At 39.4% G+C, this 22,854-nt stretch overlaps 1 protein-coding gene across 3 annotated transcripts in view; it reads left to right on the forward strand.

Moving 5' to 3' along the window:
- Positions 1-18,420, forward strand: part of CNOT4 (CCR4-NOT transcription complex subunit 4) — a 76,603-nt gene extending 58,183 nt beyond the window's left edge. For 2 of the 3 annotated variants that reach the window (XM_059472839.1, XM_059472840.1), the window contains 3 exons: positions 907-1,404; positions 16,017-16,229; positions 17,013-18,420. In XM_059472839.1, coding sequence (XP_059328822.1) covers positions 907-1,404; positions 16,017-16,229; positions 17,013-17,314 — 1,013 coding nt within the window. In that variant the 3' untranslated portion in view covers positions 17,315-18,420. The remainder of the gene's footprint in view (positions 1-906; positions 1,405-16,016; positions 16,230-17,012) is intronic. The other variant, XM_059472841.1, reaches the window with a different exon arrangement.
- Positions 18,421-22,854: the final 4,434 nt, after the last annotated feature.

Genomic DNA, 22,854 nt, shown 5'->3' on the forward strand with positions numbered 1-22,854 from the left:
TCACAGATTTTAGAGTGAAAATAGAACTGTTGATTTCTTCTCTGAGATGATGCTGAACCTTCTTGGAGCAGCACACCAGGTCCTTACCAGCAGAGGGAGTTAATGTTGCAAGTGATGCTACCCTGTACTTAGCAGGTTGCTTGACCACAATTTTGAGGAAAAATATTGCAAAGGTAGACCAGAATTCACTGAATCTGAATAGAAAACTTTACACAATCATGAAAAGAAGTAGTAACTGAAAATGAGGACAAATTCTGATAACTTATTGCAACACTGCCTCAAAATATTTAACAGTATCTTGTAATGCAGTTCCCTTTTTTTATTTTATCATCTCCTCAAAAATTTGACTTGTTTCTCTTCATAACGATAGACAGTAGGGGATTTTTTGTGGGTTTTGTTTGTTGGTTTCGGTTTTGTTTTTTGAATTACTGCTCTGAGGTTCTTCCTTTTGAGGGGGAACATCCTGCTTATCTTTTTTGCACAGCATTACTGGTGAAAGCAAAATATTGAACTGAGTAAAGACCTTATTTATTATGCTCTGCTTGTTCACACTTCCATGAAGTAGTATGGGGTATAGAAGGTTCTAAATGGTCATTGGTCTCTTTCTGCTTGGGACTATTCTTGAAAACACTTTCTGGGTAAGGTTTTCCCATGGTTCTTTAACAGTGCAGCTGTGCAGTAAAAGTGTTATTTACTACTTCTAGCACTTCACCTGTAGTAGAAATCTATGACAGTTTGATCTGAATATGGCATTCTAAGCTGATGAATAAGGTATCTTTGGGGGACATATAAAGTAGTATTATATGGAAGGTAAAAGACCACAGTCAGATACACAGGCTGAAGCTTTTATATGGAAAAATTATTTCTAATTCTTGTTCTAAATCCTGTTCTTTTCTTCTCCAACAGAAACTATACCAGTATCTTCCTCCACAGACTGGCAAGCAGCTTTTGGGTTTGGTTCCTCCAAACAGCAAGAGGACGACTTAGGGTTTGATCCCTTTGACATCACCCGCAAAGCCTTAGCAGACCTGATTGAGAAGGAACTGTCAGTCCAAGACCAACCTTCCCTTTCGCCCACATCTCTTCAGAACCCTACCCCACACACTACAACTGCCAAAGGGCCAGGTTCTGGATTCCTGCATCCTGCTGCACCCACAAATGCCAACTCTCTCAGTAGCACCTTTCCAGTCATGCCACAGAGGTTTCCACAGTTTCAACAGCATCGAGCAGTTTACAACTCCTTCAGTTTTCCAGGCCAAGCAGCTCGCTATCCTTGGATGGCCTTCCCACGCAATAGCATCATGCACTTGAACCACACAGCAAATCCCACCTCAAATAGTAATTTCTTGGACTTGAATCTCCCACCACAACACAGCACAGGTCTGGGAGGGATCCCTATATCAGGTAGGTGAATAGGGACAACGGTGAATATGACTTAATTCATGCTCTCAGCTTCTCTGAGTCAGAACAGGAAAAGGAAATAGCCAGCAACAAGCAGTAGACTGTTATCTCTTGACTGTTGTACTAGGTTATGAACAGAGGGAGGAATATTATTTTAAATAGGTCCTTTGTATTAAAAAAAAAAAAACTTACTGGATATTTAGCCTTGTAAATGTTGAGCTTTATAAGGAAGGTGGAGTATTATGTGCCCGCTTAATTTTGTGCCAAAGCAGATTGGTATTTTGGTTCTTCAGTCTTGCCAGACTGGCTTTACTTAAGAGTAGGCCCTGGAAGTGCATTGTGACTTTCATGTTGGCATGCAGGTGTTGACCAGAGTTCTTAAAGTAGTGCAAAAAATTGTAATGATGGTAATTTGTGGCAGATGTCTTGGCTGGGTCGTTCCCTGTTGCACATAACTGAGTGGCTACACAGTAAAACATTTAGTGCTGTTCATTTCTGTACCTCACATGGCCTTAATATTATGCTAATCTTCACTGAATGGGTGCTTGCAATGTGTGTAAGAGGATTCATCCTGATTCTGAGGCCCTTGATGTTGGAGAAAAATAAATGTGAAGTCAGGGCAGTTTAGGCTGCCCTGAGTGGATTAATAGGCTCTTGCATCAAACATAACTAAGGAGCTAATTGTAATAATAATTGTCTTGATTAAAAATTTACTTCTGGGGTTTGAAGTTCTTCCATACTTCCAATTTAGCTTGTCCCAAACAAATTCTTTTCTTGTAACAAGGGAAAAAATTGTATTACATGAATAATGAACTGCAGGTAGAAAGTCTCTGTTAGCTCTTTGTAGCCTTGAGGTGGAGAAAACTTCCCCTGGAGATGTTGCCAGTGTTATTTTCTTTTCATGGGTTTTAGAAGTACTAGCTTTACTATAAGAAAGTGACCTAGGAAGAAGTTAGTGGGTTTTTTTGTGCTCTAGCGCAAGAAGTTACTTTGCGGTACTTTGTCCTCTTTGAAGGCTTTTTGCAGCTGCTGTACTGTTGAAGGGTCTTTAGGCTGATTCAAGTATGAACATGGTCCATACTGCTAGGGCAGGTAATTCAAAACTCTTTACACTGGCAATAGCAAAGTTTTAAGCCTTAAACAACTGATATTGGTTGCACAAAAAAAGTTGTTTCTGGCATGGAGTAACAAAGTACAGCATCCATAGATGCACTGTTGCTCCCTTTCCCCTAAATTACATACAACTTTCAGAAAAACAACAAGACATCACTTCTCAACATTACCAGTCAGTTGTAAAAACTGTTACTTTGAGGAGTCAGTAACAAGACTATCTTATAATCTGGGGGACCAGAAAAATCCTTTAGTGTTGAAAAAGATCTGTTCAGCTTGATTTCAGGTTTGCAAAAGTATTGCATGATTTTCATTTTAGTTAGTAGTTCGAAAGTGGAACTTCCTGTGTTTGTAGGAGACTTGTAGATCTTTTTTTCAGCTTCTGAAAAGCACCTTGTATGGTACCGGTTGATGCACAGCCCAGGCCATGTGCTTCCCCCATGTTTTAAGGTAGCAGAATTGATATTTAAGTATGTCCTTTTTTTGTACGCAACTGCTACAACCAATTAATCCAAAAATGTTTTTGGCAAATATCGTGCTAAAACCACAATAAACATGTGCTGTGGTAATCATGGAAAGTTCTTTGTGTTGGTTTTAATCTGTTGTTATAGAAAATATTGTTAGTTGATCGGCTGACAATTAGATAGCTGTTGATGCAGTGCAAACACTTCTCAGCTGATACACATCAGCATTGATATATCTTGAAAAAAGGATATTTTGCATAAGGATGGATTACTCCTTTTCCTGCTGCCAGAAATCAGCTGAAGTCTCAGTTGTGGTTTAGCTTGCTGGGTTATGAGCTTATATTATTTATATTTATTTTAGCGCTCTAACTGCTTCAGAAGTACAAATAATTTGCAAGTCAGGAGATGACCTCATAGCTCTTTTCTTGTGTGCTGACTTGATAGTTTCCAGTTTTGTTTTATTTTGTTTTTTTTTAATCTACATCTAGAGTACAGGTCTCTCAATGAATCTCTATTTTCTGTTTGAAAAAAATAATTCCTGTTCTTTGTTTTTAATCTGTCAGTAGCAAGTATTTAATTACTGAATTTTCCTAGTTTCCTCGTTTAATTTACAGATACATCTGTCTGGTGGGGTCAGGGGAAAAAAAGTTGTGTCCAAGTACAGAGAACTCCTGTGTATAAGACCCTAGCTGACCTGCTAGAAAGGCAGTGCATATCGTAAGAGCTGTTTAGCAGTATGGAACAGTTAGTTGTAGTGGACCTGAAGCTCCTTTCTCTTGGTTCTTTAGTTAGTCCATATTAGGATGTTTTAGTCAATGTTACCAGCTTGGCTGGTTCAGATATTACAGGAAAAGAAACCAAGTGTAGGGGAAACTTTGCGTTCTGTCTTGTAGCAGAGACCCTCTACTGCTGTAAAAGCCACATGTTTCTTAAGGTCTTTGATCACAGGTTTTTACAGGATTATAAATTCCCAAAGTAGTTAATACTGGACCAGTTACTGGTAAAAAAAAAGGAGGGGTAGGAACGGGCACATGAGTCTGTATCTGCTTGCTCTATTTAATCAACTCTTTTGAAGCTTTTTATTTATGTCAAAACAAGCAGATCTAATAACTTCTATAAATTCACATGTTAGTATAGTATTTTCTAGGCTTTCTGAATTTGAGTTGGTTTCACTAGGTGTATTTGTGGTATGGAAGCTTGAATTAAGAAAATGCTATCTTGTAAACTGCTGCTGTTTGTACTTTAGACATTATTATTCTCATGAATTTGAAATGCTCCTGTGTGACATGTTAAATGTAATTTGCTGAAACTGCCTTTTGTTTATTTGAGCTGTGCTGTATTCATAAACTCACAGCTTCAGGCAGGTCTGTTCTGTGATGTACCCAATTGAAATGGAAGAACACAGGCACTACCTACGTTTCTTTTTTTTTAATTAAGCTCTCACTTAAAAATAATTTCTATATGGAATTTGGTTGCTTATTTCTTAGAGGAAGTAGTTAATTATTAACTAATTCGGTGGTTTCCAGTGAAATGACACAATGACACATGATTGACTTCATAGAATTATTATGCATGTATTTGAAATGTGTCATGCTCATCAGGCATACATTTGTCCCCAACCCATATTTAAGTGAACTTTTTGATTGATTGATTCCCAGAGTAACTTTTTTTTCTTCCCTCTGTATCATTTTTCAAACTGTAGCAGATGTTTCATCTTGTCATTTTCAGGGACAATTTAAGCTTATTGCTGTTCTCTGGAGTGGGATGGATTAGATGGTTTACTATGAAATTATAAATGTGTAACTGTGCTTCAGGAGAAGAGTCCAGTGACTTCTTCATGGACACTGTGATTCTTGCTGCAAGCAATCTTACCCTAGATTGTATGCAAGCCATCCTGAGAGCAGGATTGGCCAGCAGCTATGCTTTGTTCTGCAGATAATGCCAAGGGAAAGATTGATTTACTGGCAGCAGTGTGGGTGTGTGTGTGCCTTTATTTTCATTTTACTATAGGATAACAGGAAACTCTTTGTCATTTGATAGCTAGTACACTGTCATCTTTGCTACCCTACTGCCTGGCGGTCTGTTCAAAAATAATAGGTATAATATGGGATCATAGAATAAGGTAGGATGCAGATTAACAGTGTCTTTTGGGACATATGTGTACAAAATGAGATGTATACATATTAATTTATAAATATAAATGTATTATTTTATTTCTTGAATTTACTTAGTGGTTGGTACTCATTGATTTTGTTACATAGAAGTACAGTTACAAACTCAGAGTTAAAAGGATTAGGAAAAAGTTGAAAATGGTTAGTCCACATTCCCCATCAGTTCTATGCAAGATGAAGTACTTGACATTTTAAAACACTGGCTATTACTTCATTTTGTAATTTCATAATTACCCTGAATGTGAAACTTAACTGTAAGCTCTATGTAGACCAGAATAATGAGGTAGTTTTGGACTCTTCCAAGACTACTCCTACACCTACACTCCTATGTATATTCTTCCCAAAAAATCATTGAAGCCCCTGAGTTGGAAGGGACTCACCAGGATCATCAAGTCCAATTTCTGACTCTGCACGGGGCAGCCTAAATATTATGTCTCCAAGCTTTCTCCAAATGCTTGTTAGACAGAGACAATTTATGTATATCATATATTAAAAATCTAAATAGAGGAAAGAGTCAAGTGGACACACACAGATATGAAGCATAAAGAATTTAACCTTATTTAGGATGGGGAAAAATATGTTATTTATTGTTGTTGAAGATAGCTATTGTAACTAGTTCATCAAGATATTTTAACTGTGCAGCTGACTGATACAGGATATTTCAGAACATGGGGGTTGAATGTAATAAGCCTGTGTAATAGAATATAATGAAGAATCAAAATTTCATTTTCCCGAGACCTTTTAGTTTTGATGTTATGGCTTATATCTGTTGAATATGTATATCCTTATTGATTGGTGTTATGTATATTTAAAAATGAGACTTAATAAATGAGTAGGAAACTCTAATAATTTTGGGTGTCCCCCAGCAGTATCTGTGGTAGTGGTGTTGCATTCCTTATCCAGACACAGATTAGCATGCATATCTTCATATCATGGCTGCATTTAGGTTTTTGGGAAGCAGTAGCTGGTAGCAGAGAGGACAAAGCAATGATGGTTTTATTAAGAAGGTCCAGCATCTTCCCACCTAAAGTACTGAGCTCTTCCATTTCTGACCTATTTATGGTGTTGCATCTTCTGCTGCTTTAAATTTTCTGGCCTCTATGCTCTCCAGCCATTGAATTTGTCTTGGATATCAAATCCTTTCTTGCCTAATGCTACCTTTTAGACAAGATTTTAGTAAAACAAGGGAAGATCCCTCTATGTTGGCTGTGGTCATATTACTTAAAGACTATTTACAGCACGAAAAAAGGTGACATATCAGAATAAAGGTTAACATGTTTATCCTTTAATACTAAGATTCCTTGTCTGACTTGCTATTTTCCCATAACATAATTGCATTTCCATTTGAGAGACAATTTTTTATTTGGTCTTTGTTTTTTTGTCTCCTCTCCTTGGGTTGTTTCTGTTTTGTGAAAACAAACAGATGCATACTCCAAGCCTTGTTTTATACAGTCTTGGATGGAAACAGAGAATTTGTGGCATAGGAACTGACCATTTTCCTGTGGTCTCAGGATAATGATTTGATACAGGGTTTTGGGTGTGTTCTGCTACTGTGCCTTTTCAAAAGAGGGTTTGGGCTATGTGGTATGGCTGTCAAAGTCAGCATGCTGTAAAAATTCTCCAAGTGCTGTGTAAAAAAGGCATTTGATCCCATACACTAGCAACAAGAATGTGACTTAAACAGTGGCGCCTCACATCCCTTTATGGATGCCATGGTAAAACATTTTCCTGTACTCTTCCTCTTGACCTGACAGTGTATGAAAGCCTTAATGCCTGTTTTAAGTACTGGTTTCCTTACTCTTAACAGTAAGAGAGACATTAGTCAATTATTTTTCTGTCCTAATCTTTTTAAGAAGACCACTTGCTCACTTGGTGTTCTTCCTTGGTCTTTGGCTTTCCAACAGCAGCTGGACAGAACGCATGGCAGCTGAATGTCATCTTTTCTGTGCCCCCTGGCTAGATCTATGCCTGCCTGAAGTCTTTCTGATTAGGAGTAAATATTGAAAATAGGAAATTTGATGAGCATTTTAGCTAATACAGCTAATAGTTGTATAGGTGCCACATGTGACATTTCCAAAGGCTTGCCTCTTTTCCAGAGTGCAGAGCAGCTGCTCTCAGAAGTAGATGTGTTGCCCTGATAATAGGGTCACTCCTCATTTGAAACTGCTTTGAAGTTGTAAAATGAAAAGTGCCTTCTGTAAACAGCCCTCAGCTATTTACATTATTGCTTCTACTGATTCTTGTATATCCTGGTTTCCTCAGCAAAGATGACTGTTAGTACAGCCTTCGCTATTGAACATTTTGTTCTTCTCATCAGTCCTTTTGCTCACAGCACCCTTTTTTTCCCATGGAGGTCCTTAGTCCTCCATCCTTCCTCTTCAGGAGATGCTTTGTATCTGTGTGTATCCTCACCTTGAAATTCATTCTCCTTTTATTTCCCATCATAACTAATTTTCTGTTTCACTGGTGAAGAAGTGTTCAGTGCAATATGGAATCAATCCGTTTTGAAATTAAACTTTTGGCTTGCTCATTTTTGTTTATCTGGAGGAGTTTAACATTTTTTTCTTATACATCCAGGTTTAACCTAAATAAAATGGAAGTGGGATTTCAGATTAATTTCCAAAATATTAAATCAGTGTCAAGATTGAAATCCGCTGTGGCTATTCCTTTTCTTAGCTCTGGTGTCTTGTCCCTTAACTCCCATTCACTTCCTAAATTGACTACAAAGGCCTGGCTTCCTTGGTGTAATCTTCTCATGGTCTCTGAGAGAACTTCATCCACAGCACCTGTCCTTTAAGTTCTGCTATTTCTCCATCTGTTCCAAAATCTCATCTTGTCCACCCACCCTTCCTTCCAGTGCCTTTTCGGTGCTAATACTGCAACTGTTTCCTAAATCCTGTTGAAATTTTTTTCCTGTGATTATATAGGTGATACTGTTTCAAATAAGGCTTGATACATAAATATCTGTTTTCATCTCTAGCTTGGCTTTAAGGTCTTACAATTTTTTTAAAATCTTTGATTGCAAGATTTTAAGCATGGTGGTGAGAGACAGGCATCCTGCTTTTTTATTTTTTTTGGTAGCAAGATGCCTATTTTTAAGTGTGTAATTTTATTTTGGAAGAATATGTATGTGACAAAGAAAAAAGTGGAAAAGAAATCCTCCACTTTGGCTGCAATGTATCAGAGGAGTGACTAATCACATTAACTCTGCTACATTTGAAATAAACATGGGGTTGGCTGAAATAGGTGGCCTGAGTAGCTGACTCAGTCTGCATTCTGGACTGTAAGTCCTGTCAGCTTTTTTGGTAACTTTCCAGAAACAGGGAGAAACAAGCAGACAGTTTTTTCACATCAAATTTCATTACTGTTTTTGTCTGTAGTAGTGTCACCAAAAGAGCTTCACCTACACTAGATGCTGGCTTTTGCCTGGGTCTTAGGGATGGAAGACTGCATTTATTGTTAATAGAACCTCTTTAGGGCTGGTTCACCAAAACATAGAAAGGCTGTTTCCTTTCACAGGTAACTGATGAGATATTGGGATGGCTGTGCAGTAGTGTAAGAGGCAGTTCTGTTGTCTTGTGTGTCTCTTTCCTCCTGCAGGCAGATGCTTAGCCTTGGGATGCTGTGTTCTCTTAGATGCTTTTCTGAAGTCACTTCAAAATATGCATTAGGTCCCTGGCATGAGTTAAAAGGTGCAACTGTCTTAGTGATGTTAAAAACATGGCATTTTCCTTTTAAAGACTGGAAAGTGAGTGCACTTGGCATTGCCACCTCAGTGTCTAACAAAAGGCTGTGCCTTGGCATGGACCTGAAACTTTGGCTCTTTCTTGGTCTATTTAACAAAATACCAGTAATGATACGTTTCAGCAAAAAGTACAAATAATTCGAAGGCTTTCTGCATAAACTTTTTCTAAGTACTTCAGCTTGAAAAACAACTGAGAGAGCTAATATAATCTTTTTTTAAATTGTATTGGGGGAGGAGCATAAATTAATCCTGAAGGAATAGCAACTGAAAGAGCAGCTTTGCAAATACTGTTTCTCCTCCCAGTACTGCCAAATCACATTTGAGGGCAAAAAAATTTTTTTTCCCATCCCTTGCCATCTCTTGGTTTCTTCTACACAGCCTCACTTGAACTTCATCTTGTCCTCAGAGGAATTATTTTAAAAAACCTATTTAAAAAATAGGTCACTTCTATTAAAAGACAGCATCTAGTAATCAGAATGAATTTCATGTCATGGAAGGTGAAAACTTGGTTTTCTTGCAGTTTATCTAATTTCCCCTCAGAATTATTGAAATAATCTACAAATACATATCAGCCTTAATTGTTTGCAGATGTGGGAAGATTAGAAATGAGTTTATCATTTGCCAGAGTATGCTGTCATTGTGCTACTGCTGGTCTCAGTCTGAAGTTGGAGGGTTGGTTGATTGGTTGGATATTCCTGGGATCCAGAATGTCTGTAACACGATACCAAGGCTCTTGGTAATTGTTACTATAGCTTTGAAGATCTCAGTTTTTTCTTTGCAGTTTCTAGTTACTGCATTGCCCGTAGGACAAATTTCAAATATTTTGGTTTTATTTATGCATGTATCTATCTGTGTACCCACAAGTAGATTTGTAGACGTGGGCTTTTCTTTTGAAGTCAAAGTTTGTTCTGTTGACAAACAGGGTAACCTGGTGAGATTGAACTCTGATGCATGATATGAGAGGAAGCAGTTTAGGTTAAAATGAACTTTATTTCCCAGATGAATGGAATTACATGCTTTCTGAGCTTTTTAATCAAACTGTTCTGTGTGTAGGATTCAAGTATCTATTTCATTTGTTTCAATATCTTAAATCTTTGTGCACTTAGTTTAGATTTATGGTAATATTAAAGATGATCAGCACCAAACCTGTTTTCTTATGGAGTGAGTAATAAAAAATGTGGGATGCTCTGGAAACATTTTCTAGGAAGTCAGTCATGTTTTTTAAAGCAACTTGGAATCTCAATTTAAAATTTGTTTATAGATGGAAATTGGGTTGCTAGCTGCTATAATTATGGTTTGGTCTCTTGAGCTGGGGTAAGTGTAAGTCAATCAGAAGAACTCCCCAGAATACTTGATGTAACACAGCTTTTCTCAAGCCTAATAAAATTCTGACACTGTACATGCAAGCAAATATGAGTCTTCTTACTGCCCTCATATTAATGTTGTAGAAGGAATTTCTTCTGAAAATAAATGACATTTTCTGACTCATAACATTTACGTAGTCACAGAAAGATAAAGCGTTGTACTGTCGTCATCATCAAAAATCATTTAGAAAATCTTCTTTTCCCCCTTTAAGTGTATACTTTAGAATTAGTCTATTCTACTTGATAGTTTGGCTAACTGGCAAGTTAAGTTGCAGTTGGATTTATTTGACATTGAAAAATAGTGTTCTTCTGTTTATGTGGCTGTCTTTTAAATTGAGTGAAATTGCTATAACCATGGAAATCAATATGGAATGGAGGTAAAATGTGCTTTATTTGCAGTATTTTAAAGCTGAGGGTAGTCTGGTGTCTCTTGTCTACCAAGGCAAATTTTGTAGGTGTGTGTATGTACATAAATTGTATGTACATGTGCTCTTTTGTTTCCCCGGCTCTTAGAGCTCATGACTGCAAGACTTTAACTTGACATTCACACTGTGAAATGACTCTTAAAAATCTGGGTTTTGTGAATTGTCGATTTGTTTCATGTGTAGACAATGTTTGTGAGGCTTTTAAAGGTTCACTGCAAACAGCTTTACCTTCTAGGGCTCCTCTCTCTTGATGTCTCTCTAATGTGATGAAGTGGCTGTTTGTATTCCTGATGGGCAGCACTGCTGTTTAAATGTGGACAGTTTCCCTCTTCTCTAATCTGCCAGTAACATTCTTAAGTCTCTGTGAATGGATGAAACTTCATTTTTTGGTTTATGCATTGTAGGATTTCTAGGAGTCATAGATATAGAGAGTCAATGAAGCTGAGAGAGAAATCCTTTAGGTCACAGATGTTTAAATGGGATTTTATTTGTGATTTAAACAATTTCATGAGCAAACAAGCTTATTACTCATACTGAAGTGAAACAGATATAGTTCGTATAATAACTGTTTTGTAGATGTTTAAATATACAACCTTTGAATGAAATGCTTTTGACTTTATGTAATGTGATGGTCATAGTTTTTTTTGGATGTGACAAATTGTCCTGTCTTTCTCTCTCCCCCTCAAAGGGAAGTACTGGACAACTCTTTCAAAACAGAAATACAGTGAAAAGTTATTTTGAGATCAAAATAGAGAAGCCCCAGTCACTTCTCAGAATAGGGCAATAGGCTGTTTCGGGGAAAGCACTTACAGTCTCTGAACATGGTAGCACAAGGCAGAGGACTGGGATCAGAGATGTCACTTGAAAGGGTATGTCTCTGGTGGCCTCATTTGTTTCTAATTGAGTTGAAAGACTCTTGGTGAACTCCTGGTAGTTATTCCTGATTTTTTTTTCTCTCATTTTTCTTTGGCTTCAAAATTTGTTGTACAGCATCTTTGAAGATTTCTCAAGGCCCTTTTTACAGGCAGGTTGTTTAAATAGCTATTCTGTTACTGAATACACCTTGGTAGTCTCTTTGCTTCTTTTGTTGCCATTCTTTGCGGTCTGGTATTATTTTTCTCTCATATGATGATTTCCTCTGATTTTATTTTACTTATTTGACTCTCTTCTATAGTTGACACACTGTGTGTCTTGGTCATACATATGACATACTGATGGGTTCTTTGAAAATAAATAATTGCAACCAAGATTGGCAGCAGTGTTTGCTTATCAGTGGGACTAGAATATTTAGAACTTGGAGTGAAGGTATTTAATGTTTTTATTCAATTAGCATGAAAATAGGCTTTTGTAATTGCTTGGAATGCAAGTTATGTAGAGCAAAGAAATGCTCTTGCTTTACCTGTAATGTAACAGTCTTGTGATTTTTCCTATTGGTCGTTATTTACTTAAGCATGTACCGGGTGAATTTTGCTTTGGATTTTACCATAGGCTTGTATCAAAATTGGGGCAATGATTTGAAATTATCTAGTCACTGTGGAATACTCATTTTAGTGGGCTTGTCTCACACCAAGAAAGCTGGCAGTTGTGCTATCCCATCAATATAAAAGATTGAGTGTGTCAGTGTCACCAAAGTGGCACAGCCAAATTAGAAACACCTTTGGGTCTTCATTGCAGTGTCATTGTCAGAATTTTGGAGTTCACAGAACAGCCTTTATCAGTGCAGCAGACACTTGTGCACACATCTTCAGAAGTACTGATTATGTGCAAGAGAGCAGTATTCTGGCTTGGCCATTAATCCTCTTCATGGCCTCTCCCCCAAATACACACAGCTTTGCCTGATTTGAAGGAAAAGTGCTAAGGCATTGCAGGTAGAGAATGAGGTAAAACTGCTTGACTGTCTGGTAGGATGTGATAAGGGGGCAATGATTTTATTTAGAAATTCATTAAGTGACTAGTTTTATACAAATTAATGTTTAGGGTTCTCAGAATGTATTATTTTTCTTAAGTTAACTTCAAATGTTTTTTTATTTAGATTGGATGGACAAGTTGCGTTTGTGATGAAGCTCTTTTTTTTCTTTCCTTTTCTCATTCTAAGACAGTGGTTGACTTTGCAAATTTTACATACAAGTGCTTTTATTTCACATTAACATACCACCTCAGACAGAGGAAAATTTCAGTGCTAGACGTGTAGATCTGTTCACCCCTGTAAACACAAGTTTCCACTGGACCAGACAGGATTATGAAATGTACATTGAGGGAAGACCAGAGTGCAGACTGTGTGTTTGAGAATGTTTTTCATGTAAATAGTTCTGCTTTTAGTGATGCTCCACCAGGTTATTCTCTATTTTGGGAGACAAAGGGCATGAGGGGAGGAATCTCATATTTATCTTAGTTTATAAAACACTTTCTTTGCAGTCATCTGGGTTTTACTTTGTTTTCTTCTGTGTTTTCCCACTATCAGTGGGCATGCTGCTTTAAGCCTTTTTAGATTAGCCTATGGAAGGAGACAGCATTTTTACTCAAGAGAGGGAAACTGTTGTATTGGTTCTCACACCCCTAGGTTGTTCACACCCCTAGATTGTAGTGTCCAACTGTAAAGTCTGCTAATAGTCAGAAAATTACTTCTTCCAACCAGTTAACTTTAGAAGTAGGGAAAGACAATATGCAAATGCCCTTTTAATTACATCTGTATTAACTGAGAACTAGCTTTTTCTCATTTTTAACTGTGGTCCTAGCTTCATCATGAAGCATAGACATATTTAACAGGAAGAACAAACCAGCTGATGGATGAGTAATGATTACTGAAGAAATGGTTTTCCTTCAGTTGGTAGAAGTAATTTCCTGTCTCTGGGGTGGATTTGCATTTTCGCTTAGGCTGTTTAAAACATGCCATAATTCAGCAAAGAGGTGCTTGGGTTTTTTGTGTCAGGGGCCAGTGTTTTTGTCCTAACCTGCCTTGAAGCCTCACAAACACACCTGTTTGGGAAAGACAATAAATTTTTTGTAATTCTCTATTTTGTCACTTGTATACCTATGAGCACAAGATTTTATCAAACTGACTCTCTCATAGATAGCAAACAACACCATTTTGGTAGGTACTGAATCTTTTTAGGCCTTTCATCTCTTGACTTCTTTGAATCCAAGTAGATTTTGTTCAAACAGTTGAGGTAAAGAACAGTCTTACTCAATTTATTATTTTCTGTTGTGTTCTGTTAGAGAGGGTACCAAGCAGTGGTGCACTATGCCTGCCTCAGACAGAAAGGGCCAGCCTTTTCCATTCATGAGAGTCTTGTATCTAAACACTTGCTGGCTTTCTTGACCCTTTTGTGTGCTGTATTGTGTCTTTTTTACATGGAGATAACATGACAAAAACATACATATTTTTTTAGCCCAAGGAGACCTAATGCCCTATGACATGAATTTTCCTATCCTGTTCCTTGTAACATCCTGCAGACTTTGTCTTAGTCTTCCTTGATGACATGTTGCAGGTAGTTTACCACGGGTTCATTTTCTTGCACAAGAGCTTTGAGGCATGTTGGGGGTTAGTAAAGTTGGTGACTGAGACCCTTGCAGATCCCCAGCTCACAGGTGTTGAGATGAGTATGCTTGCTTGTGTAGTAAGCATTTTTGTGTGCTTTTTGCATTGCAGTAGAAATAAATAATTAAACAGAGCTATTTCTTTGCACAAGATTTTTGAAGCAGCAGTGAGGAAAAAAAGTGGAAACTAATGGTGTACAATGCAGAATTGTTGCAGTTATTTCTGTGATTGTGAGCTGGCTACCTTTGTTCCAGAAGGTTAATTTAGAACTTGTCGCAAATGGGCTTATGGGTGTTCTAGAGGATTGTGAACCATATCTCTTGAGGACATTTTCTACTAATACTTTCTAAAACTTTGCTTTATTATTTTTAATCTCAGGATTGTAGGTTTTGATGAAAAACATGTGGCACTGAATTCTTTAAAAGCATTTATTCTGTGCAATAGTGTTCCAAAGGAAAAAGGAGGAGCTGTGAAATGACAGGATTTCAAGTAGTTTTCTTGTTTGGTTTTGGGGATTTTTTTCTCCCCCTCTCGTTACTAGAAGGTGATTGCCCAGGACACCACTTTTTTCTGAACATTCAGCTTTACAAAAACTGCCAGGGCAGGTTTTGATAGCAATTGAGACTGCTTTCTTTACTCTCCAAAATAAGGTTGTGAGTTAGTGATGGCCTCTCATTTTCCAGAAAGACTTAAATCTGTTCTGTTGATGATGAAGTATCAGTATTAGGAAAGTATCTCTTTATAACAATTCTGATTGAGATCAAGGTCCTTTTCTCAATCAGGACAGGCAGAGATGTTTGGCGGGGGGGGGGGGGAAGGTTGTGTTCTAGATATTTGTCAAAAAGACAAGCATGTGCCAACATACTGCCTAACTCTTCCTTTCCAAATAAAACTGACCACAAGCTCATGAAGTATGACTTCCTGTATGGGATGATAAATACTGGAGTGCTCATGTCTGGTTTGTCCTGCTTTGAGATACTCAAAACGAGAGAAGGATCACAGAACCAGATAGTTTGTTCTAGATAGCATGGTGTTATTTTTGTGTTGAGGGATCATTTGCTGTAGCCACATTATTCTGTTGTCCTTTACAATATGTCTTGAAATGTTGAAGCAAGTAGTTGAGACTTGACTGTTTTGGTGTCTGGCTGGTTTGCTTGTTACCGAAGTTTTGAGGATACTGCTGTGTCAGAAATTATTCTGAAAGATCTTTAAAGAATTTTCACTACTGTTCTTCAACTGCAAGAGGAAAATTCACTCCCTCCAACTTCATTACCATTTTCTTCGGAAGAACATCTGTAGGGCTGTGAATGCGCAAGCTATAGCAAAACAAAAGACATCTGTGATTTTCCTCAGCCTCCCTGGTTCCATTTCTATTCCAAAGCCCTACCTAGCCTTTCTTCATTTTGGTGCACATCACCCTTTTGAGCCTGCTGCCCAGCCAAATTGCAGCAGCTATTCTCATCAAGTACCTGGTAGATTTTCTCCTGTTACTAATAGAGGGAGAGCCACTGTGTCCTTGGTTATTCGAGTCTCTGAATCAAAATGGGGAAATACATATTGGGGGAGGAGTTATATCTTTCTCCCATTCCCTTACACTTTGTTTAAAACCTGCCAGCCCCTCTGAGTAATTCATCAATCATGGAAACACTGACCCTAGGTTTTGGACAGGGGAAGTATTAAATTATTAGCTTAAAAAGTAAAAGCAAAATCCCATACCCCACCAAAGAAGGACATCTGTTTCTAACTTCAGCTTTTTATTTTTTTATCTTTCATTTTTTTTTGTTGGTAAATCTCCCAGACAACAGCAGTTCTGTAGAGAGTTTAAATATGAAGGAATGGCAGGACGGGCTAAGGGCACTTCTACCGAACATTAACATCAACTTTGGTGGACTGCCCAATGCTTCCTCCCCCTCCAACGCCAACCACAGTGTACCAACGTCCAACACTGCCACCACCGACAGCCTGAATTGGGACAGCCCTGGCAGCTGGATGGACCCCGCAATCATCACAGGTAACCGTTTCTCACTCCTTCAGCTCCACTGGCAAACCATCCAATGGGGATTTGGCACAAACTGATTTACATCTGGAAAAAAAAAAAAGAAAAAAAAAAGTCAGTATGCGGTGGTCTCTTCCAGCTTCCATCCACAAAACCTCTCAAGGGTCCAGGAACTTTTGTGGAACCTCTAGGTATAACAGAGCGTCACTTAGGCCTTTGCAATGCATGCCCAGGACCTTTGCAGGCAGTCAGGTGGAGCAGTGCTTTCCTATAGGGTCAATCTATAAGGTGTCCCTTCTGCTGGATGGCATGTCCGGTATGTGCGTCGCTGGTCCTGAGGCACTGGAGGCAATCACTGGACTTGGTTATTTAAAAAGGGACATACTCCACTTGTTTATAAAGCTCTCTTTTATAAGGCTGTCTGGTTGTGTCTCCCTGTTAGAGAGGCTGAAGCATGAGTCAAGTAGGCAGAGTAAAAGGTGAAGCATAAGTGTACTGGCAGCTTAGTGTGGTGAGGTTATATTGACAAGGAGGCAGTTCTTGAGCAGAATGTTTGATAGAAAAATGTGTGTTTTATGAAGAAGTGCTCTGAGGGTGAACTCTCTCCTATCTCGATTTAATGTTAAATGTTTTTTGGGAAGAATAATTATGCATAATAATGTAAAATGCATTTTCTGTACAAACTAATCATGTTTTTTCATTGTTGCTTTTTGCTAGGTTAAATTGACCTCCTTCATGGTCAGTTTGTCGCTTCTCCTCTGACTTGCCTGTACCCCTGTTTTTTTCTTCTTTTCTTAGGTATCCCAGCCTCCACAGGAAACAGTTTAGACACTCTTCAAGATGACAATCCTCCACATTGGCTAAAATCTCTTCAGGCCCTCACAGAGGTGGACGGCCCCAGTGCAGCGCCATCACAGACGCACCACAGTAACCCCTTCGGCACACAGATCCCTCTGCACAGAGCCAGTTGGAATCCCTACTCTCCTCCTTCAAACCCCACCAGCTTCCATTCCCCACCTCCAGGCTTTCAGACAGCCTTCAGACCCCCCAGTAAAACCCCCACAGATCTACTACAGAGCTCAGCGCTGGATCGTCATTAGGAAAGGAAGAAAAAGAAAAAAAGAAAAATAAGACCCAAAACGTTAGAAATGCAGGAAGTGTCCCACCCTGACTCCTCCCCATGCCCACCTACTGTTCCTTGTCATATCTTTCTTTCTGAAGAATCCAGTTCCTGATCAAACTTCCCCCCCAAATGCAATGCCATCACAGGGTCATGACCATTCTTTTTGTTAAGTTTCTGCAGAAACAGTGTTTGAAATACGCTGTTTGAAATACTTTCTAACCATTCTAAGAAAAAAAAAAAAAGAGAGAGAAATCAAAATGCAGTCTCAATGCTTCAGGAGAATATTACTGTCTTACGTCTTTTGCACATGAGTATTTCTGCCTAGTGGAAAAGTGTCAATCTGCAGTAGGGGGAAAAGTGCAATGCAGAATCAAATGCAAGAACATAAAAATGGTATTTAATTTAAATGAAGTTACTGAACATGTGGGGCAAGCAGTGGCCCAGCATTTATTTTGCATTCAGTGTGGCACTACACAGGGAAATTGCTATGTTGGGGTTGGTTGTTTTTTGTTGGTTTTTTTTTTTTTTTGAGCAGGGGATTTTATTGCATCAGTCAGAGTTTGACATGAAGTGTGTTGAAAGACAAAACACTTATAGCTATGAGTAACTGGCATGTTGCTAGAGTGGTTTAAAGAGGGGAGAATAAGATTTTTCTTTAATTTTGGCTTTAGATTTCAAGTAAACTTTAATGTTTTAAAAGTATTCACAGATTTAATACCTAGCATATACGTAATATAATTATAAGCAGCTGAAACACGAGTGATATTTACTTCAGTCTTTCTGTCTCCTCTGTCAGTCTCTCTTTTTTTTTTTTAAAAGATTCACCTGATTTGGGCACTCTGGGATAGCACTGCATTGGGGCCACATGATCACCATCAGGAGCAACCTCTGACCTCCTCTGCCTGCAGCTTTTACTTAACCCTGTAGTTTCTGGACGTTTGTGCCGTATTGAAAAGACAGGAAAAAAGAAACAGATAAATAAACATGGTTATAACCTGACGCTAAAACTAAAACCAAGGAAATGTACCTCTTTCTTCAGAATTAAAACTAAAATCTTAAATAAAACAGAAAACTTGATGATGACTTCATGTTTGCTTTCTGATTTTTTTAACCTTGGATTTTTAATTACTGCATCTGGTAAAAAGTGTATGCCATTGCATGTTTGGGGTTTTCTTATCTAAACCAGAACTACTTTATCATTGGAAATACCGCTTGGTTTGGTAACTTCTATATGGAAGGGTGGAAAAAACATAACACTTTAAATCTTTTAAAGGGATTCTGTTGTCTTTACTCATGGCAGTAGCTCGAGGAGTCAATCTCTGTTATTGGTGCTCTCATTTTAAATCTGAAGCATGAAAATCTTGTTTGTATTTTCTGAATTAAATGCCATGGCACTTGGGGTGGATAGCATACAATAATATGCCTGACGATATGGCAGATAATTTGTTACAATTCCCTGTGTTCATCAACAGCCTTGCATAAAAGTTTAAAATATGTCACTGCACAACAGGGGATGAAGAGCTCTTAAAGGACAGAAGGCCTCCAGTAAGCTTTTATACTTGCGAGCAGACATACTTAAAACCTGTAACCTTGTGGTTGGGCTGCCGTTTGATGTAGCTTAGGAGGGTGGCAGCAGAGAGCCTGAAATTCTAAAGGTGCCTGTGCAGAAGGATCTCTCACCTGATGTGAGCTGCACAGTTCAGACTGGCCGCCTTCTGAAAGTGTTGGCTGCTGGCAGGGGCAAGGAAGGGAATTTCCACTGATGAACCCTAAATGGGGATGGGGTGGGGTGAGGAACTGGCCTGTCAGGAAGTGGGAACAAATGCTGAATCAGCCACTGGACAGAGGAGCAAAGCCTTGAATCTGCTCAATGTGTTTCTAGATATCCTGTTACACAAAGCAGGACTTGGTGGCTGCATGCTTTTGCTCTTCTCTCACTTGCATTGCCATGTTAGTGCTGGATTTATTACTCTATATTAAGGGCCTGTATGTGCTCTATCTGATCTGACAGCATTGCTGCAGATGGGGGAATGTGCACACCCTTGATGCCAGTGCTCCCCAAAAAGTAAACTGTGTTTTTGTCACCCAGCCATTTCCTGTAACTGCTGCTGGTGGGAAGAGAAGTGCTGCAGACTGGAATGGCCTCATCTATGGCAGTGCCTACTGGTACCAGTGGACTGGGGGTGCAGCCCAGCAGGAACTGTCTGCTGGAGGTGTTGGTGAAGATACAATTCATCTTTGGTTTGGATTTTTTTTTGTGTCTCCTTCCACAGTTGATTGGCAGTTTTCCACCTTTAACATTGTTTTAGAAGGGTGCTCTTCCTGACCCTGAAAATAAGCAAGGCTCCAAAGCAGCTCCAACTGCTTTCCATGTACCACAGCAATTCCTGAAGCTGATGCCTTCTTCAGTTTTTTACTTGTCCCTTTGCTGCAGTTTAAGGGGTGCTGTGGCAGCCCTGTGCCCATGGTCTGCTGCCACTGGAAACCAGGTTTTAGCTGCCAGGGAGACACTTCCTCCCTGCTGCCATGCAGCACCTGGTGTGGTTGGCCTGCCAACAAACCCTCAGCCTTCAGGAAGAGGTTTACAACTACAATGCTGCCTTCTCCTTATGGTGCTGCTTCCCCAGGAAAGACTTCTTGGTGGGTAATGTTGGCATTACAACAATAAGGTGTATCAGTGATCAGACTGGTATGTTCTGGGTGCAGCTTTTGTCACATTTAGCCTGTTTTTGTGTCCACTATCTGATGTGGATTCTTCATCCCCTCAGTTGGGAACCAACCTGGTGTTGCACTCTCTTCAACTGTGTGGAGCTTGCCTGGGTTTTTCTCCTGAAGTTTTGGGTTTACCGGTAAGGGCGAGGAAGGTGGGTTTTTGTTTTATTGGGGGTTTGTTTTTGGTGTGGTTTTGGTTATTTTTTTTAATCAATTGATAGAGTTTTCCTATGGCAAGAAATTCTATACAGGAACATTTACTGAGAAGAGGACATCAGTGTGATTGTCTTAGTTCACAGTCTATTGTTTCTTATATTGTGTGGATACTTGCAGTTTTTTCATGTGTTAAGCAAAGAGCAGTGCTTGACTGAAAGGCTGGTGGCACAGGACTGGCAGCACATTTGGTAGATAATGTGTAAAGGATGGGCCAGACTTCTCTTCCAAAATGTGCTTGAGTATGTGTTGAGGGAAGGAAGGGGATTGTTGGCCATGAATGTGTTGGTATAAGAAGCTGTGTGGCATTTTTAAACAAATTTACAATTCAGGTGCAGTAATTTGAGGGTGAGTAGTGCTGGATTGATAGTAAGAGTTCCTGCCCTATGGCTTCCCCTCCCCATCTTTCTAATATCAAACAAGGGAATTATGTTTTTTCTAGATACAGCAAGGAATAAAATGTCACCTTCTGGCTGAGGTGAAGAGCCATTGCATGAATTCTTTTTCCTTTAAAAACTTTCATTGCCTGGTTGGAAATCAAGTGTCAGCAGGTATGTGGTGTTGTAAATGCAGTGTCTTGAAAGACCTGTTTTAATCACAATTAAAATAGAAAATAAAATTTAAAAGGGCAAGAGAAAACAGCTAAAAAGGGGGAAAAAGTTAAAATGTTAAAAGAAAAGTTAAAAAGTATTAAGGAGAGTCACTTGCAACTGGCACGTGCTCAGCATGTACGGGTTACTGAGAAGTTCAGTTTTCCTCCTGCTGGGAAGGCTCTGGCAGTGCCCTGGGCTCCCTGTGCCTGGCCCAGGGGTCAGGTGTCAGCCGGTGCCCGGGTTTGACCCGGCCTGGTGACCTGAGCAGCAGCTGCTGGCAATGAGGGAGGCTCTGGTTCTCTGCTGAGCTGATCTCAGGTGCATTCACCCCTGGCACCCCCTGCCTCCTGCAGCTCCTGAAAAGTGCTGCTGCTGGGGCAGGCACTTCAGCGGTGCTGGCCACAACCGACTGGGTCAAGCCACACCTTCCCCTGTCTCTGAGGATTTCCTGAACTCAACTTTTGTTTTTCTTTCTCCATCACAGAATCTTGTTCACTAAGTTTTTTTTCCCCTTAGATGCTCATATAATCATAAACATTGAAGATGTTGGATTTTAGGGAAAATGGGGGATGGTTTTGGCTTTGTAGTTTTGTTTGTTCTGTTTTAGTTTTGAGTTTTTTATAATTTGGTGGAGTCGTCATGCTGCTGTGGAGATTTCTGGCTTTTTTTTTTCTTCTGGTGGGAAGGAAATGGTCATGCATCAATTTCCATCCTTATGCTTGTAAAAGAGCTTAGAAAAATACACTTTAAAAGCTTGTGGTTCCTGGGTACTTATTGTTCATCCCTTTCCTCAGAACATGTGGAAGCTACCTAGTTGTAAAGGAGCTTGGCACTAGTGTTGGTCTCTAGCACACAGAAATTCACTGCTTGGCAGATGTTGCATTGCTTGTGGCTAATTCCCTCTGGGGAAAGCTGTTGTGCTGGGATAAAAACTCACTGCTCAGAACTGAGGTGTGTCAAGAAGCTGAGAGGTGGAAGGCAGAGTGCTTGAAGGGTTGGGGGACTGGGGTTGTCACCAGCCTGACTTGAAGGGCTTGTAGGCACTTGTAACATCTTGAGGGGAATGACCTCTCCTCCAGTCCAGCTGGAGTTCTCAGGGTGGCCAGAGCTTGTACTGTGCAGTGGTGTTTGGCGTGAAGCTGTGCTGTGAGTGCCTGTTGCTTTACATCTCCAGTAGCGTGTGGCTGCATGGCCAGCTGTGGATGTGCTTGCCACTTCACTGGTGTGTGGTCATCTGTTCCAGCTGAATGCAGATGTAAGGGCTTGTGCTCCTTCCTCTTTGCCCTTATCTCAGCATTTTTTTCCTTCTTTGGGATGTTCAACTGATAGCCATGCCCAAAGATTCTTAGCTTTTTCGTATATTTGTAGCTTTGCAGATTTTTAAGATACAGTTGTATGGTTTCTAGTACCTTTCCTACCCTCACGTTTTAGAACAGTAAGCTAAACCTTTCTAACACATTCTTGAAATTTTGTTTAGTCTTATTCTTAAAAAGAGAATTTCTGACAAGGATGTCTTGTTTTCCACCAGAACTTGAGACATAACAAGAAATAGGGCATAGAAGGCCTGGGGCTGACCTGAGGGTGGGTTATTGGGGCAACTGTACCTGCTGGATATACTGACTAATTGCACTTGTAAAAATGGTAGGAATCCTTTATCACAGGTGTGTGTATAGCCATATCTGCGCACCGAAAAGCTTTCATTCAAGAATTGCTTTTTATCTTACCTCTCTTAATATTTTTTGGAAAGTTTTTGTCTTTTGATTCCAGGCAGCAATAGGAAGGAGCTCTTGAGTTCTCTTCTCTTAATAGTTGAGACCATAAACAAAGCTTCTAAAGAATAAAAATGTGAAGTATCATCATAGCTTTGGGTTGCAGTGTAAGAAAAGGCATAGCCTCAGGATGCTGTGATCCACATGCAAGAGTACTGTTAATGAGTAAGGTGTTCACCTTCCCTACTTTTCTGGGCTATGCCTTGCCCAAGACACACTGCTGTTATGTT

This window comes from Ammospiza nelsoni, chromosome 5 (assembly GCF_027579445.1).
Source record: "Ammospiza nelsoni isolate bAmmNel1 chromosome 5, bAmmNel1.pri, whole genome shotgun sequence".
Classification (NCBI taxonomy): Eukaryota; Metazoa; Chordata; class Aves; order Passeriformes; family Passerellidae; genus Ammospiza; species Ammospiza nelsoni.